Source organism: Dermacentor albipictus, chromosome 9 (genome assembly GCF_038994185.2).
Source record: "Dermacentor albipictus isolate Rhodes 1998 colony chromosome 9, USDA_Dalb.pri_finalv2, whole genome shotgun sequence".
NCBI lineage: Eukaryota > Metazoa > Arthropoda > Arachnida > Ixodida > Ixodidae > Dermacentor > Dermacentor albipictus.
In genome coordinates this window covers 3,265,499-3,280,943 of record NC_091829.1, presented here as the reverse complement: position 1 = coordinate 3,280,943, position 15,445 = coordinate 3,265,499, and the positions used below count along the sequence as shown (strand labels likewise).

At 48.8% G+C, this 15,445-nt stretch overlaps 2 protein-coding genes across 8 annotated transcripts in view; one reads left to right on the top strand and one right to left on the bottom strand.

Annotated features, from left to right (window-relative positions):
• LOC135909194 (BBSome complex member BBS2-like) overlaps positions 1-5,169 on the bottom strand; it is a 147,999-nt gene extending 142,830 nt beyond the window's left edge. For all 6 annotated transcript variants that reach the window (XM_065441025.2, XM_065441027.2, XM_065441029.2 and 3 more), the window contains exons 1-2: positions 5,011-5,169; positions 1,537-1,875 (exon numbers count right to left, since the gene is read on the bottom strand). In XM_065441025.2, the coding sequence (XP_065297097.2) occupies positions 1,537-1,875; positions 5,011-5,151 (480 nt within the window). In that variant the 5' untranslated portion in view covers positions 5,152-5,169. The remainder of the gene's footprint in view (positions 1-1,536; positions 1,876-5,010) is intronic.
• Positions 1-15,445, top strand: part of LOC135909196 (sodium-dependent glucose transporter 1A-like) — a 115,824-nt gene that overhangs the window by 65,450 nt on the left and 34,929 nt on the right. The window lies entirely within an intron of this gene.

Here is a 15,445-nt window from a genome sequence, read left to right as displayed (position 1 = left end):
ATTTCGCTATTGCAATTCTGCTAACTCAAAAGGGCCACCAATAAGGGAGTCCAGGTAAACTGAAAGGCTCCTGTAATAACAAGTTGGCCATTCGTGGTGAGAAAACGACAATGCTAAATTGGAGTGGAGGCATCTGCGGTGGAGAATGGTGGTGATGGTAACAATTTTATGGAAATTCTGCTCAGTTATGATCTGGCAGGCCCGAGTCCTTGGATGGCCCCTCACGAGGAGCGACCCTTTCGGCCAGGCAACGAGGGCGTTCTGTAGTTTTTGATCCGGCCTTCTGAGCAGCTCCTCCCACGTCTGTTGTGAGGGAGCTGGCAGGAGCGACCTGGGAGTGGGTAATCCCTCGCACCCACAAAGAATGTGATTTTGGGCAGCCAATGTTTGATTTGTGCAGTTTTGACATATTCGTTTCCATTGCCCGTTGGTAATTATGGCCAGCTAATGTGGGCTGGGGAACGACTTAATCCGACGCAGGATCGAGGCTTGAGCTCGCGTGAGGCTTGCGTTTGGAATGGTTCCGCTCCTTTGACGTCAGCACTAGCATAAAAGGAGGTCACGTGAAGGTTACGTCAAGAGGATGCTTTAGCTTGGGCCCAACTCCGACGCGGCCTATTCAAATACATGTAAAACGCAAAAACGTTTCTATGAGATAACTCCTCGACTGATTCTAATGAAATTTGTTGCATTTGAGAGAGAAAGTTAAATTCTAGTGACTATTGCAAGCGGAATTTCGATTTAGGGCCTGAATTATGTTAAAAAGATTTTCAATACTTGGAAGGTTCGGAAAAAGTAGAAGCACGATGTTTACAATTTAATAGCTCTGCAAGAACTGATATCGCGGTTCTGTTAACGGCCCCCATTAGATCACTGAAAGCGGACAAATTCGATGTGTCATTTTATATCTTACGTGAATCTGTTACGTTGTGTACAAGGGTTCTGCAAAAGCTGTATTTACATATTTATACATTTTTTTTAGATTGATGTGTAACATATCAATTTTGTCCGCTTTAGAAGTACTATTAGATAAAACTCACAGAATTGTAGTATAATTTTTTGTTGCTGAGTTACAGAGGTGTAAACTTGATAGTTCCGCTTTCTCAAAATATTTGATTTTTGCCAATTTTTAATAAAAATTTGATCACCTAAATCGAAAATTAGTGACCAACAGTTACTGTAGGTCTTAAGGTTTTCTTTATAATGCAACAAAGCTCGTCAAATTTGGTGCAGTGGTCGCCGAGAAAAACGAATTCTGCTTTTACGGGCATTTAGATAGGAGCACCCGAGCTAAAGCTTCCTCTTAAGGGCTCCGTTTTCTTGCGGGTAGTTCAAATTGAGGAGCAGCAGCGGGACCTAAGGCGGCCAATTGCTGTGCGGCAAAGTGGCACACAGGAAACGACGATGGACTTGTAGCCGAATAATCTATCGACACAGCTTGATTTAATATTTTCGTTTAATGCCTTCTCTCCAATCTTGGTTTGAGGTATACTCGTGTCGCAGAGTATAGTTTGCCGTTCCGACCGAGAGGCTTACCGTCCAGAAGACGTCCTCTCCGTCGTGGTCGAACCCCTGGATGGAGCAGTTGCCGCCCACCAGCACCACGGGGTTTCTCCGGCTGCCCAAGTAGCCCGTGGCCACGCTGTGGGCGCCGTCCGCCACCTCGCGGAAGAAGAGGTCGCAGTTGTTCTCCACGTCGTAGGCGAGCAGCGCCGTGGGCGTCCCGACCAGCAGCACGTCCTCCTTGGCTCCGGGCTTGAGGCAGCCGGCGGCCACGCAACTCACCGTCTGGTTGACGTTCAGCAGGGACACGTCCCCGCCGCCTTCCCAGCGGTCGCCGCTGCGCTGCTGCCGGTTGTTGTTGTGCACCAGCACCTGCAGCCCGCACAATGCAAACCCGCCGGTCGGTTTCTCCGTGTTTTCGTCAGCACTAACCTTACAAGAGTACAGCTTCAACACAGACTGCCTCAGATATTCTTTCTTCTCACAGCCAATTAGATAATAGAATAGATTACCCGAATGTATAACTAGTTGTAATGATTTGGGTGAATTATTAACATTACTTGAAAATCACTTACGTACTACCCACAGTTAAAATCCTGTCTACTTTTTTTTTGCACTACTGCAATTTTTGAATGTGATCATTATGTGCTGTATATGTCTGTTTCGTAATGTTTTTACTATATGATTTTTCCTACCTCAACCCCAAATAATATTGTATAAAATCTGTAACTGCGTATTGACATCTTATTTGTAATTGTTTTTCTTTCTCGTTTTGTTTCGCCCTCCTGCAATAGCCTTCATTTGGATTGGTAGTATGTAATAAATAAATAAATAAATAAATAAATAAATAAATAAATAAATAAATAAATACTGCCTTTCGTACGACCCAAATTCGATACCATAAAATGTCAAGTGTATGCTACGCCTCTTTTTTTACTGCTTACCTTGTGCAGGCTGGAACATGCTCCTGCAGACTTGCGTGAATATTTTTCAAAGCGTTTCTTCTCTACCGATTCACTATCTATAGTACCTCTACGAACGCATAGCACTTAACGCACCTCCAAACTGACCAATACGTAATCGTGACATCGCTTTGTATTGCAAAAGCACGTGTGAAATTTTTTTCTTTGACATCTAGTTGGTTTTCCTTTATCCGCCATTTTAATTCGACGCTCACTTTTTCTCAGGCTGTTGTACTGCGAAATAACCTGCCGCGTGTGCGTCGATTTTTCGAGCACCGACTTCACGCTCCGGGGCTCGGTCTTATCGCAACCGTTCGGATGGTTCGCCCTGGTTTGTATTTAAAAGGTCAATTCTCCGTGCAGCGTCCCTCAATGGTTCTGACGAATCCATCTTACTGCCTTCGGCTGATATCGCTCTAGAGAAAATATTTTCCCAGATTCTTAGCCTACTAAACGCATGCCCCACACTCGCAACGCGAGATTTGTCAAGGAGACGTGTGTGTGTGTGTGTGTGTGTGTGTGTGCGTGCGCGCGCGCGCGTGCGTGTGCGTGTGCGTGTGTGTGTGTGTGTGTGTGTGTGTGTGTGTGTGTGTGTGTGTGTGTGTGTGTGTGTGTGTGTGTGTGTGTGTGATGATAAGGAACACTCCGAAAAACATAAATTTTCTTTTTCATTTACCATTTTTTGTCGATGCGCAACAATATTATATGTAACTGGAATTCCGTGAAAAAGCAGACTTTCTTCTAAGACTATGTCAAAACGGCAAGTTGGGCCAGTTGGTTGGGATTCATAGTAAGGTTCGTTACAGCGCAGTACAAGACAAGTACACAAGAAGGCAGCGTCGTGTCATCCTTTTCTGGGTCCTTGTACCGTATTGCGCTGCAACGAACATTACTATGATTCTTCTCTATGAATGTAGCTTGAATTACAGTACTGCGGTCCAAACTTCCCAGGGTACTCTGCAATTCATTCGGTGCGCCTGAATTATAAATTAATTCAGTTTTTTCGGAGAGCGTATGGTCCATATACTTGTGTTTGCTCGTGTTGGTACGTACTTAATTAAAGGGACTGACAACAGGCCAGAATGTGTTGCGAGACGCTGATGGAAACGAAATGACCATGATTTATGGTGATAGAATCCAGTACGCTGTTCGCGATGTAAGTAGGAATTATAATTTTAAATTGGAAAAGGGAAGATGAGGAAACTATGGATATTGGCAAGGAAAGGCTCAAAACCCGGTAGGTGGCGCTGCCTGGCGGTCAAATCTTGGTACTTGGGATGCGGTATAATAAACCACCGTGCATAAGTCGGCTGTTATTAAGCACAACGTACGGATTGCTTAAAGTTGCACTTGGTGCATTGTTAAGCTATAGCGCTTTATTCCGTGTGCGTATTACAAGGTAAATGCGCACGCAACAGCGCCGCCCTTCGTGGTAACGAGCGGAGCGGCGACGAGACCTCGTTCGATGCGTGAGTTGGCGGCGAGACCGTCGACTAGTTGTGCGCCGAGTGGGCACTACACTGATAACGACATATTCTGCCACTTGGCTCGGCTTGGCTAGAAAGAAAAGCCTGGCGCACGCAGCCAGCAAGAGCCGTGGCCTTCGAGATGGGCGGGAGCCGTCGCAGGGGTTGGGACACCACCTATTGTTGCGAAAATAATTCGACACCTCATGAAACACGACCCGCACGAACGTCGGCTCAGTGACGTCAACACAAGCCGCACTTTACGAGGTGGCGCTGCAGCGTCTGCCTGCCGACACCAGTGGCGGCGCATAAATCGCTGTGTTTGTCGAGCACGCCGGCGTGCTCAGTGCAGATCGGAAAATTCTGAGAAAAAAAGCTTTTCGACGACGTTTTCCACTGCGACCACTTCATGACCAGTAAGCTTTCCGTTGCACTAAAAACAAAATGAAAAGGTACCATAGAAATGGGTTGTCGGCCCCTTTTTGCAAAAGCATCCTGGAAGAGTACACGCGTCTCTCGACTTTTTGTTCCGTAGTGCATGCGGTCGCGCATTCGGTGAAATAATTTCCTGTGGAATTCAATTGTGCCGAATAACAGCGATACGAATACCTTTCAGCCTCTGTATCGGTGTACAAAATGAAATAGCAGCAGGTGAAATAATCAGTGGCGTTGTAGCACCAGACGGTTGGAGATTCTATTTGCGGTGTGCGGTTGCACCATTAAGGCTTCGTTTGCATATGTGGGGCACTCATTCAATGAATACGTCATATTTCAGTCCAAGGAGAGAAAAAGGTCACTCGCCAGCTTCGACGTGCTCTTCTTCAGTCGCAATAGCAGTCGCGTTGCTACCTATAATTTTTCTGCGTGGCACAAATTGATTGCCGTGTCAATCTTTTTGCTTGCTCTGTTTCCTATTTTCCAAAACCCCCCAGCTTTTCTGAAAGTATTTGCTATTGCAGTGCGAACTTGGAAGACAGTGCGTACTTAAATGTTCGTGTTGCCGCCCGATTTTCGAAACACCGTTTTCCCAATGAGACCGTTGCAGGTCTGTCGGCACGGCGAGGCCTGTGGGCGCGTACCTTGTCGGAGGCCGTGGCCGCGGTGATGCACGGGTGCAGGCCGTCGTACTTGCCCACGGTCACCCTGCGCGCAAGCACTTTGTGGTTCAGGTGGAAGGTGAACTGCGGCACCAGGTTGTCCCTGCCCTTGGAGCACGACATGGCCGGCGCATTGATCGCGGCAGAGCGGTTGCCGTGGCGACTGTCCGAAACACCTGCCACCTCTCGAAACCAGGATGGCTCAGTTCCGGAGCGAAACGGATATCGGGCCATTCTGAACCGCTTCAGTCAAGTTCAGATGGGTTTCAAGAACGATCGCGTGCGTCCGGTTAAAAAAAAACGCGGAATGCTTTTGAGGAAGCGTAGTTCCCCCGCGCATCAGCTGTGTAAGACGTCTGCCCGGGCATTAACTTGAAAAAAGGCGTCTAACACATCTTCGTAAGGAAGCGACTGTTGTTTATGAGCTGTACGAAACGTGGCGCTTGCCAGTCGTCAGCGCATGTGCGCACTTCAGAATGCGCGCGACGGCGCCTATAGACTGGGGGGGGGGGGGGGGGGGGGCTCCTAGCTCTGGACCCTGCGCCTGCCAAGGAGGTGCCGGATGGGAAGTGCTTCGCTGTCAGCTTTCCTTAACGATATATACGTATATATTGTCAAGAGGCGTTATAGTTTAACTGATGAAACCCTCAGGTAGTAGAGCACCGCAGGGAGAGGTCACACAGCTTAGGCAACACAGGCACAAGATTACAAAGAAGGCGCCAAATAAAACAACAGACGGAGGAAGGAGACACAAGACACGTATGCGCCTTCCTTCGTCTGTAGTTTTTCCTTTGGCGCCTTCTTTGTAGTCATGCATAACCAACTCGCCCACGAGCACGTGCACAGGCACAAGGCTTCCAACCACTCGTTGTCGTCTTTCTCGAAACAGTGCCTGCTGCTTGTTCTTCTCCATTACATTTTATATATATATATATATATATATATATATATATATATATATATATATATATAATATGAAAATGAGAAGAAAGGGGGTTAATCGTGGAGCCCGATTTTTATTAATCACATCATGAGAAGCCAACAATGACACCAAGAAAAACATAGGGAAAATTGTGCTTACCAATTGAATATTAAAAAAATGATAAATTAATGGAATTCAAAGTGGATGAAAGAAAAACTTAATATGCAGAAAACAAAGATAATCATGAATAGCCGCGCAAGGGAACAAGAGCTCAGGATCGCCAGTCACCCTCTAGATTCTGTGAAGGAGTACATTTACCTGGGTCAATTAATCACGGGGGCCCCGATCATGAGAAGGAAATCTACAGGAGAATAAAAATGAGTTGGAGCCCATACGGCAGACATTGCCAGATCTTGACTGAAAGCTTACCATTATCATTAAACAGGAACGTCCACAATCATTGCATTTTACCGGTGCTGACATTTGGGGCTGAAACTCGCTGACTGATAAAGAAGCTTGAGAACAAGTTAATGACCGTGCAAAAAGCGATGGAACGAAGAATGTTAGGCGTAACGTTAAAAGACAGGAAGAGAGCGGTGTGAATCAGAGAGCAAACGGGGATAGCCGATATGCTAATTGACATTAAGAGAAAAAAATGGAGCTGGGGAGGGCATGTAGTGCGTAGGTTAGATAACAGTTGGACCATTAGGGTTACATAATGGGTGCCAAGAGTATGGAAGGGCAGTCGAGGACGGCAGAAGACTAGGTGGCGTGATGAAATTAAGAAATTCGCAGGCGCTGTAGTTGGAATCGGTTGGCGCAGGACAGCGTTAATTGGAGATCGCAGGGATATGCCCTCGTTCTGGCAGTGGACATAAAGTAAGCTGCTGCTGATGATGATGCTCGTGTGTAGTCTCCAATGATTTTCCGGGTTCTGGGATTTCCTCTGGGCCACGATAGATTGGCCGAGCTACCCGTGCATGGTCACGTGAAGTGCTAGGGGCACATGAAATTTTAGAAACTGTGGCATATCCTCCGGTTGCAAGCGGATGTTGAATGGCTCACCGATATGTTTGTCCTATTGTCCGTCGAACACGTCGTCATCTCGTGGCAAAATTCGATCCACTTTTGTTGGAGTCAAGGCGCTGATACCGGTGATTCCGATGTTCAGAACCTGGAACCAGTCTCGCCCGTGGAGGCTAGCTCCTTTGCCGTGTACGGCGTGCAGGTACAGCTGTGTGGTTTTGTGATTCACCTGCGCTCCCTTGGGACAGCATTCTTTAACAGCTTCATTCTTGTTTTCCGACCATACGTGCAGAGTAAAGTCTGTAGACTGCAGCTGCGCGGAAGATGCAGGCCAGAGGTGTCGCTCATCACTCACTGAGGTGATCCATCAGCAGCGGCTGCCCATTTACAGTAAGTTCTATTGTGATCGGTGTTGACGAACCCACACTGTTCATGGCGAAGAGATCTCGCACTGAGTCGGTCAAGGTGATCAGTTGGTGATTTCTGTGCCGCTCAAGTGCCATGAATGCTTGCATTTGCTGCTGAAGAGCTGTGGACTTGAATTCCGTCTTTCGGCGGAAGGAAGCTACGATGACTTTTCCTTGCGATCGTCCGGCAAATGCATTCCGGTGCATCAGAAACGCGGTTGTTTGGTTTGGCTTGCGTGGTGCTAAAGGTCTGGTGCTTTGTGCTGTGCCTTCTCGCTTGCCGGCATGGAGTTACATCATTAGTTGTTTGCCGCTGATTCTGCTGACAAGGCGAGAGTGTATGTACAATCGAATGTGATGTCACATTAAACTAGCAGGTGTTGTAGGAGGTTACTGTCTCGCATTCCGTATACGAAGCGATCTCGGAGCGCGATGTCCAGAAGCAGTGTAGAGCACCACCCACCCACTAACTTTAGCTGGTGTCGCTAACGTGGCCATGTCGAGGGCTGTCGGGGTGCTGCTGATAGTGTGGGATCTGGCAGCGTCCATGTCAGGCTGGTTCCGAAGTTGCAGTTGCGTGCGGTGTTGCGCAGCGTTTCAACATATTCGGCAATCGATTCTGTCGGTGCTTGACTTCTTTGATAGAAACGGAAGCGACTCAGCAGCTCGTTGAGCGTCGGATTAAAGTGTTTGTTGGGGCGTTGAAGTGTAGCTCCATACTCGCCCTCGGAAGGTCGCTTTGGTGTTAAAGTAACGGAATAACTGTTTATTTACAAGCTGTACACAACGTGGCATTTGCCGGTAAGCACCGCGCAACGGAATGGGCAGATTCCAGAATGCAGATTCGAGCCGCTCCCAGCTTCGGAGCTATGGGCAACCAGCGCTGAAGCTTCGCGTGCCGACAGCAGCGCCGTAACACACAGCCTAGCGAGCGGTAGACACAGTTTCCAGTAGCACACGCAGTGATTTCGTGTCAGCAAATTCAACGATTGTCTTGAGTCACACTTTTCACGGCTCCTCAAACGGCAGGGAACCGACGTGCTAGGACGTAGCAGCGCATGCGCTCTACGCAGCGCGCATGGCCATGGACAGAACTTGGCTGGCCGCATCGGGCTAGACAAACATTGATACAGGCGCACGTTTCTTATCGCTAAATATGTCGTGCCATCTTCGTAGCCTCCCTATCGGACGGTTTCAGCATATTTTAGTAACGCATGAAAAATGTCGTAGCGCCTCCTGGCCAGCGCTGGTTCCCCATACGCCGCCTGCGCCGGCCGAGGGTCCCGCGCATTCTGCTTCGTGCGCTGCGGACGCGCTGGCGCCCTATCTTGAAAGCAATCTGCGATGTGGACAAAGTGCACCTGCTGGTAGCTTCGTATGCGTTGTGTTTTCGCGGCTTAGTTCTCGTTGAAGCGAGGGCCAGCACGAAGGTCAATTCGCTCGCTGCTGCTGCCTCGCTTCCTCACTCCAGCGTTTTGACAGCGAGTTTCCGTGGCCATCGCGTGACATGTGTTCATGCCTATCTGTGCGCGCGTGGCACCGTGCTTGTTAATTTAGTTAGTAAGCGAATGCTTACAAGTTTATACGGCCGATAAAACTGCAGGCCATACTTCGTATAGCTGTTTACTGATTTGCTATCGCAATCGATGCTTCGCCGTTCGGGCGAAACTGCGACTTTGTAAAGGCGAACGCCTAAAATGCCCGATGAAGCGTTATATCCGGCGAGCGCCCGACGTTGACATACGATGGCAAGAGAACCCCGTGACCAAGTGATGACGTCACGTTCCCGGCACTGCGAAATCCCACGGCGTCGGACGGACGCCGTGGCCCACATAAAAAAAGAATGACTTTACCCAATTCGAAAATTTAATTGACCTACGTTCACAACCGACCTTGCCCACTCCCGGAATTGACTTGGCCCACCCCTAAAATTTGGGTGGCCCACTCTCAAAATTGGATTTGCCCAACTCGTGAAAAGTATCGCGCAGAAGTATCAGAATGATGTGGCACTCATTGCACGTAAGGAGACGTAAGTGCCTCGGTAACTTTTGGACAGTTCAACGACATCGGTCGTAAAACGGTGTGTTCTGGTTCTTTTTTCAACTCTCGACTATCTTCAACGGTATATCGTGGGCAGGGCGCGATCGCGCAGTCCACGCCAACAGGTATTTGCCACGATGCTGCTCATCATGTCCTTGCCACGCACGTTTTTGCCACGGCTCCGATGCTGCTCATCATGTCGGTGTTTCCAAAATATATATTGATGCAGGAACAAGGCGGATTCACAGGTGCAAAGGGATGTGCACTTACAGGAGATAGAAATGGCGCCCAAGCAGCGGCCACAATCCTCGTCGTCTCCTTCTCGAGAAAGCGTCTTCGTTCTCTTGCCCGCCACATCACCCTTCCGTCGAGGAAGCTCCGTCCCGGTGCGGGTCATGGTGGTGGTGGTGATGAACTTTATTTCTTCTGTTTACAGGACAGGTGTGAGCTGAGCCCTAAGGGCCCAGCCCTTACAAAGTCACGGGGGGTCCCTAGTCCGGGACCCCCGTGGCTTCTGCAGTGGCTTTGGCTCGAACCACCAGGGCTCGTTGGTCCTGGAGGGCTGAGCAGCCGAGCAGGGCGGCCTCCCAGTCTTCTCGGGTAGGGTGGGGGTTTGGGGGGAAAGCAGGGTTGGAGGGTCATGCCCACACCGTATGGTATGTGTCCGCAAACACCTCACCACAGTGCGGGCACTCGCCTGAAAATGCCAGGTTGAAGTGTTTCAGCACCGCCGGGCACAGTACTGTATTCGTGTAGAGACGGAGAAGCCAGCGCTCCTCCGTCTTATTGAGGCCTTTGCAAGGGAGGAAGTATGGGCCGTGATTAAGCTGATACAGCTGTGTGATTTCTTTAAAGGTGATTGCCGGTTTGAATTCAGGGACTTCGTCGACGGGTGATAGAGACGACGCCCTGAAATGAAGCGCGCGGGCTGTAGCGTTGCCTACTTCGTTCCCCTCTATTCCCTGGTGAGCTGGCGGGGCCCAAATAATGGAGCGCCGGGGTTGGAATCCCTGGTTCTCACATTTCTTAAGGATTTGGAAGGCACGATATGGGATTTGGCCTTCTATATTGCGGCAAGCACCCCTCCAATCAGTAATGAGACGCTCGATCTGCGGCAGCAACCGCTATGGCCACCTCCTCCGCGTGAGTAATATTGGAGGCCCGGAAGGTGAGTCCATTAACGGGTGTGTCTTGATGGACGACTGCCGCCGTAAACCAACCCCCGTGGTGAGGGCCGGCAGCGTCCGTATAGAATACTCCTGGGCGATCTCCATATGTTCTGGTGATCCTTGTAGCGCGCGCTTGACGGCGGCCCTCGTGCGTATCTCGTGTCACGTTATTAGGGAGAGGGTTTACCTATAGGGTCATGGAGCATCAGTCAAGGTGGGTACGTAGGGCTTGAGGCTGGCAGCCTGAACAACATTGCTGCTTATGTCGGGAGGCATTGAAGGCTCGCCTGCCGATGCATTCTTGTACGTCATGTCAGAGAGTTGGCGCAAGATCTTGTGCGGACCAGAGTGAAGCGATAGGACTCTTTCGGACAAACCGACGCGACGCAAGGGCATCCAGATGAGGGCACGAGCACCAGGGTAAAAGAGGGCTTCTCGGTGCTGACGATCGTAAGGGCACTTTTGGAAATCTAGCGAGACAGTAAGATGATCACGAGCAATTTGTCGGGACTAGGCGGCCATGGCAATAGCATCGCTGGCGTAAACGGCTGAAGTCCGAAATTAGTAGGGAAGTAACTTGTCCTTAGGCAGTGCAGCTAGGGTCGCGCCCACACTAAATGTAGGACGGTGAAAACCCGGCGGTGTCGTGACGGGACATTACCAAAGGTGATGTATGGCAGAGCGACGTCCCAGTCACGGTTATCGCCGTAAACAACCATTTCAGTTAGCGTGCGGTTGAGGCGTTCGGTGAGGCCATTCGTCTGAGGGTGGTACGCGGCAGCGACTCTGTGCTCGGTAGCACAGGAGCGGAGAAGATCATCGACGACCTTTGATAAGAAGTAACGGCCACGATACGTAAGTAACTGGCGTGGGGCGCCGTGGCGTATAGATTTTATCGTGAAGTAGAAAGTCGGTGACATCTGTAGCGCATCTGGTTGGAATCGCTCGCGTGATGGCGCATAACTTGTGGCGTAATCTGTTGCCACACGGAAGAACGGCTCCGTCAGAAGGTTGAAGGAGTCCAGCAGGAGGCAGTGCAGGCGTCCTCCGGTAGTCACACTGATCATAGGCAGTGACATAAGTGCGCACAGGGCGACGAATTCCGGGCCAGAAGAAACGGTGTCTCACGCGGTTGTACGTTCGAGCTGTGCAGCGGTAGAAGCGTCGCGTAGCCGCTGGTGCACGGAGCGTCGGAGGTGCCCTGGAACTCCATGCATCAGGGTGCGAGGATGCAGTCTCTCATCGTGCAGGGTGAATTCACCCGGAGGGAATTGGGGTCACTGGGGGCGGAGCATGGGCGGCCCACCAGGGCGCGAAGGACACGATCGCGGAGTTGTTCGTCACCGATGTCGGGCGGGATGCAGATGTTCGAGTCAGCATCTGCGCCGTCCGATGGATCCGCAGGATGGTAGGACAAGCAGTCAGCGTCTTGATGCAGACGTCCTGATTTATACACGGAAAAGGTGTATTCTTGCAGATCTAATACCCAACGAGCGAGGCGTCCCGTTGGGTCCTTCGAAGACGAGATCCAACAAAGGACGTGGCGATCAACGACAAAGCAGAAACTGCGACCCAACAGCTATGGTCGAAATACTAGCATTCGTGCTCAGTTACGGAGTTGGGGAGCAGAAACCGATGGCGCAATCTCGACCCCTGGGCCAGAACGGCGCCGGTGTCATGACAACTCGCATCTGTGCGTGGGAGCCGAGGGAGACGGAATAGGCCAAGCTGTAAGCCGCTCAATAAGAGTATAGAGCAGGCTTTGGCTTGCAGTGGTCCCCTAGAAGAACTCGCAGTTTTGCCCTAAAGTTGAAGCATCGAGCGCGATAGCAAATTATTAGAGAGCTAAACGAAGTAAGGCTAGCAGATTTATGGACTGTATAAACTTGTAAACATTTCCTTGCTAAATAAATGAACAACCACGGTGTCACGCGCGCGCACGTAAATATAAACACATCTCACTCGATGACTGCGGCGACTCGCTGTGAGAGCGCCAGAGCGAGGAAGCGCGGCAGCTGCTTTCTCAGTTTACTTACCAACTTATCGAAGGTACAAGAAATGTGCCTTAGGGAAAGTCTGCCAGTAATTGCACAGTAGGCGCATATTGGTGAGCCCTCGAGACTCGCAATATTTAGCGCCTCTTTATTTGTATATTAATTAAATAATGAACACATCGGTGACTACGTACCGCATTTAGTCGAACATAGGTCGAGCAGGAATATAGTTGGATCCACTGAACTCGCAGAGAGAGTAGGAAAATGATACTTCGGGTATAGGTATCTATTTAGAAGAACGAAGGAACACGACGCACACCCAGCTCGGCTACCGAATCTCGACGCGGCGTCCTCGTCGCGGGCGCCGCGTACCACGAGCGTGCTGCTCCGGATGCGCAGCGTTTCGTAGAGCCGGCATTAACCTCCGGACGGACACTACGGCGTGCTCGCTTTGTTCGCGAATGTGGGTCGACATTCTCTGCAGGGTCACGAGTATAGTTCGATAGCTCATATTTGGTAACATTTTCGAAAAAATAAAGAAGGTGGACCACTATTCAAATTAATACGCCATATAATTTATGCGAACGATACGAGTCTGCTTCTTTTTCTGGATGCACAGGTGGTGATCTAATAATTAAAGCTAACCATAGGTTAAGATGTATTCAAGCGTGGGCTACACAAGACAGCTTGGCGTTATGTCGGCAAATAAGTACTGCTCCATCCCCGCAATACCCATTACCCCCGCTCTTGCTTAACAACTTCCAGGAATTGAAATCATTCAATCCCTCAACACACTGGGCGTCTATTAGACGCTTGGTCTAAAGAGTTGTTGCTATTACCGTCCTCCTGATTCACACCAAACATTTGTCACCGACCTTCGCAACAGTATTACTACTGCAATTAAGGCCTGCCCAGCGGATATAATTGATCTATTAGCGGATTTTAATTTTCCGCACGTCAACTGGGCAAAGCTAACCTCTACCTGTCGAGTGTGATTAGAATTCATTAGTTCAACCCTAGACTTGAACTTCACCCAGACTGTCAACCAACCCACTCGCCGTCCCAACACCTTAGATTTAGTGCTGACAACCAACCCTGATACAGTTAAGCAAATAACATACTTGGATGGTTTTAGAAAACATAACCTACTCCAATTGACCCATAATATTCCGTTACCATTTAAGAGAAATAAATAATTCGAAACTATAACAAGGGTGAATATACTACCATTAATGCTGACCTAGATTTTCTTTTCAACAATGTATTTCTTCCTTCCTTTTACAGTAGAACGGTCGAGGAAAATTGGGTACTATTTCGAGACAAATTACGTTCATTAGTAAACCAGTACATTTCAGTAATCACAGTATCCAATGATAAATCGAACCCATGGTTCACCTGTTTCCTTCGGCGTCTTCAAAACAAAAAGAGACGCTTATACAGTAGTGCTAAACGAGTGGACACCCTATCGGCGTGGGAAGAATACAATCAATGTTTAAAAAAACTACAACTCCGCTTTATCCGCCGCTAAAGATAAATATTTTTCACGTGACCTTCCATCTCTTCTCAAATCCAACCTTAAGAAGTTCTGACAGATTATCTCTCCGAACCGCGACACTAATCACATTTTTGTTACATGATAACGAGTTGCCTACAAACTATTTACTAAGGTAATCGCGAATAGAATCAGGAACACCTTGGTCTTCTGTCAAGCAACGGAACAGGCAGAATTCCGTAAAGGCTACTCAACTATAGACCACATTCACACTATCAATCAGGTGATAGAGGAATGTGCGGAATATAACCAACCCTTATATATAGCTTTCATTGATTACGAGAAAGCGTTTAATTCTGTCGAAACCTCAGCAGTCATGGAGGCATTACGGAATCGGGGTATAGACGAGCCGTATGTAAAAATACTGAAAGATATCTATAGCGGCTCCACAGCCACCGTAGTCCTCCATAAAGAAAGCAACATTATCCCAATAAAGAAAAGCGTCAGGCAGGGAGATACGATCTCTCCAATGTTATTAACAGCATGTTTACAGGGGGTATTCAGAGACCTGGATTGGGAAGAATTGAGGATAAAAGTTAATGGAGAATACCTTAGTAACTTGCGATTCGCTGATGATATTGCCTTGCTTAGTAACTCAGGGGACCAATTACAATGCATGCTCACTGACCTGCAGAGGCAAAACAGAAGAGTGGGTCTAAAAATTAATCTGCAAAAAACTAAAGTAATGTTTAACAGTCTCGGAAGAGAACAGCAATTTACAATAGGTAGCGAGGCACTGGAAGTGGTAAGGGAATACATCCACTTAGGGCAGTTAGTGGCGACAGATCCGGATCATGTGACGGAAATAATCAGAAGAATAAGAATGGGCTGGGGTGCGTTTGGCAGGCATTCTCAGATCATGAACAGCAGGTTGCTATTATCCCTCAAGAGAAAAGTGTATAATAGCTGTGTCTTACCAGTACTCACCTACGGGGCAGAAACCTGGAGGCTTACGAAAAGGGTTCTACTCAAATTGAGGACGACGCAACTAGTTATGGAAAGAAGAATGATGGGTGTAACGTTAAGGGATAAGAAAAGAGCAGATTGGGTGAGGGAACAAACGCGAGTAAATGACATCTTAGTTGAAATCAAGAAAAAGAAATTGGGCATGGACAGGACACGTAATGAGGAGGGAAGATAACCGATGGGCATTAAGGGTTACGGACTGGATTCCAAGGGAAGGGAAGCGTAGCAGGGTGCGGCAGAAAGTTAGGTGGGCGGATGAGATTAAGAAGTTTGCAGGGACGACATGGCCACAATTAGTACATGACCGGGGTTGTTGGAGAAGTATGGGAGAGGCCTTTGCC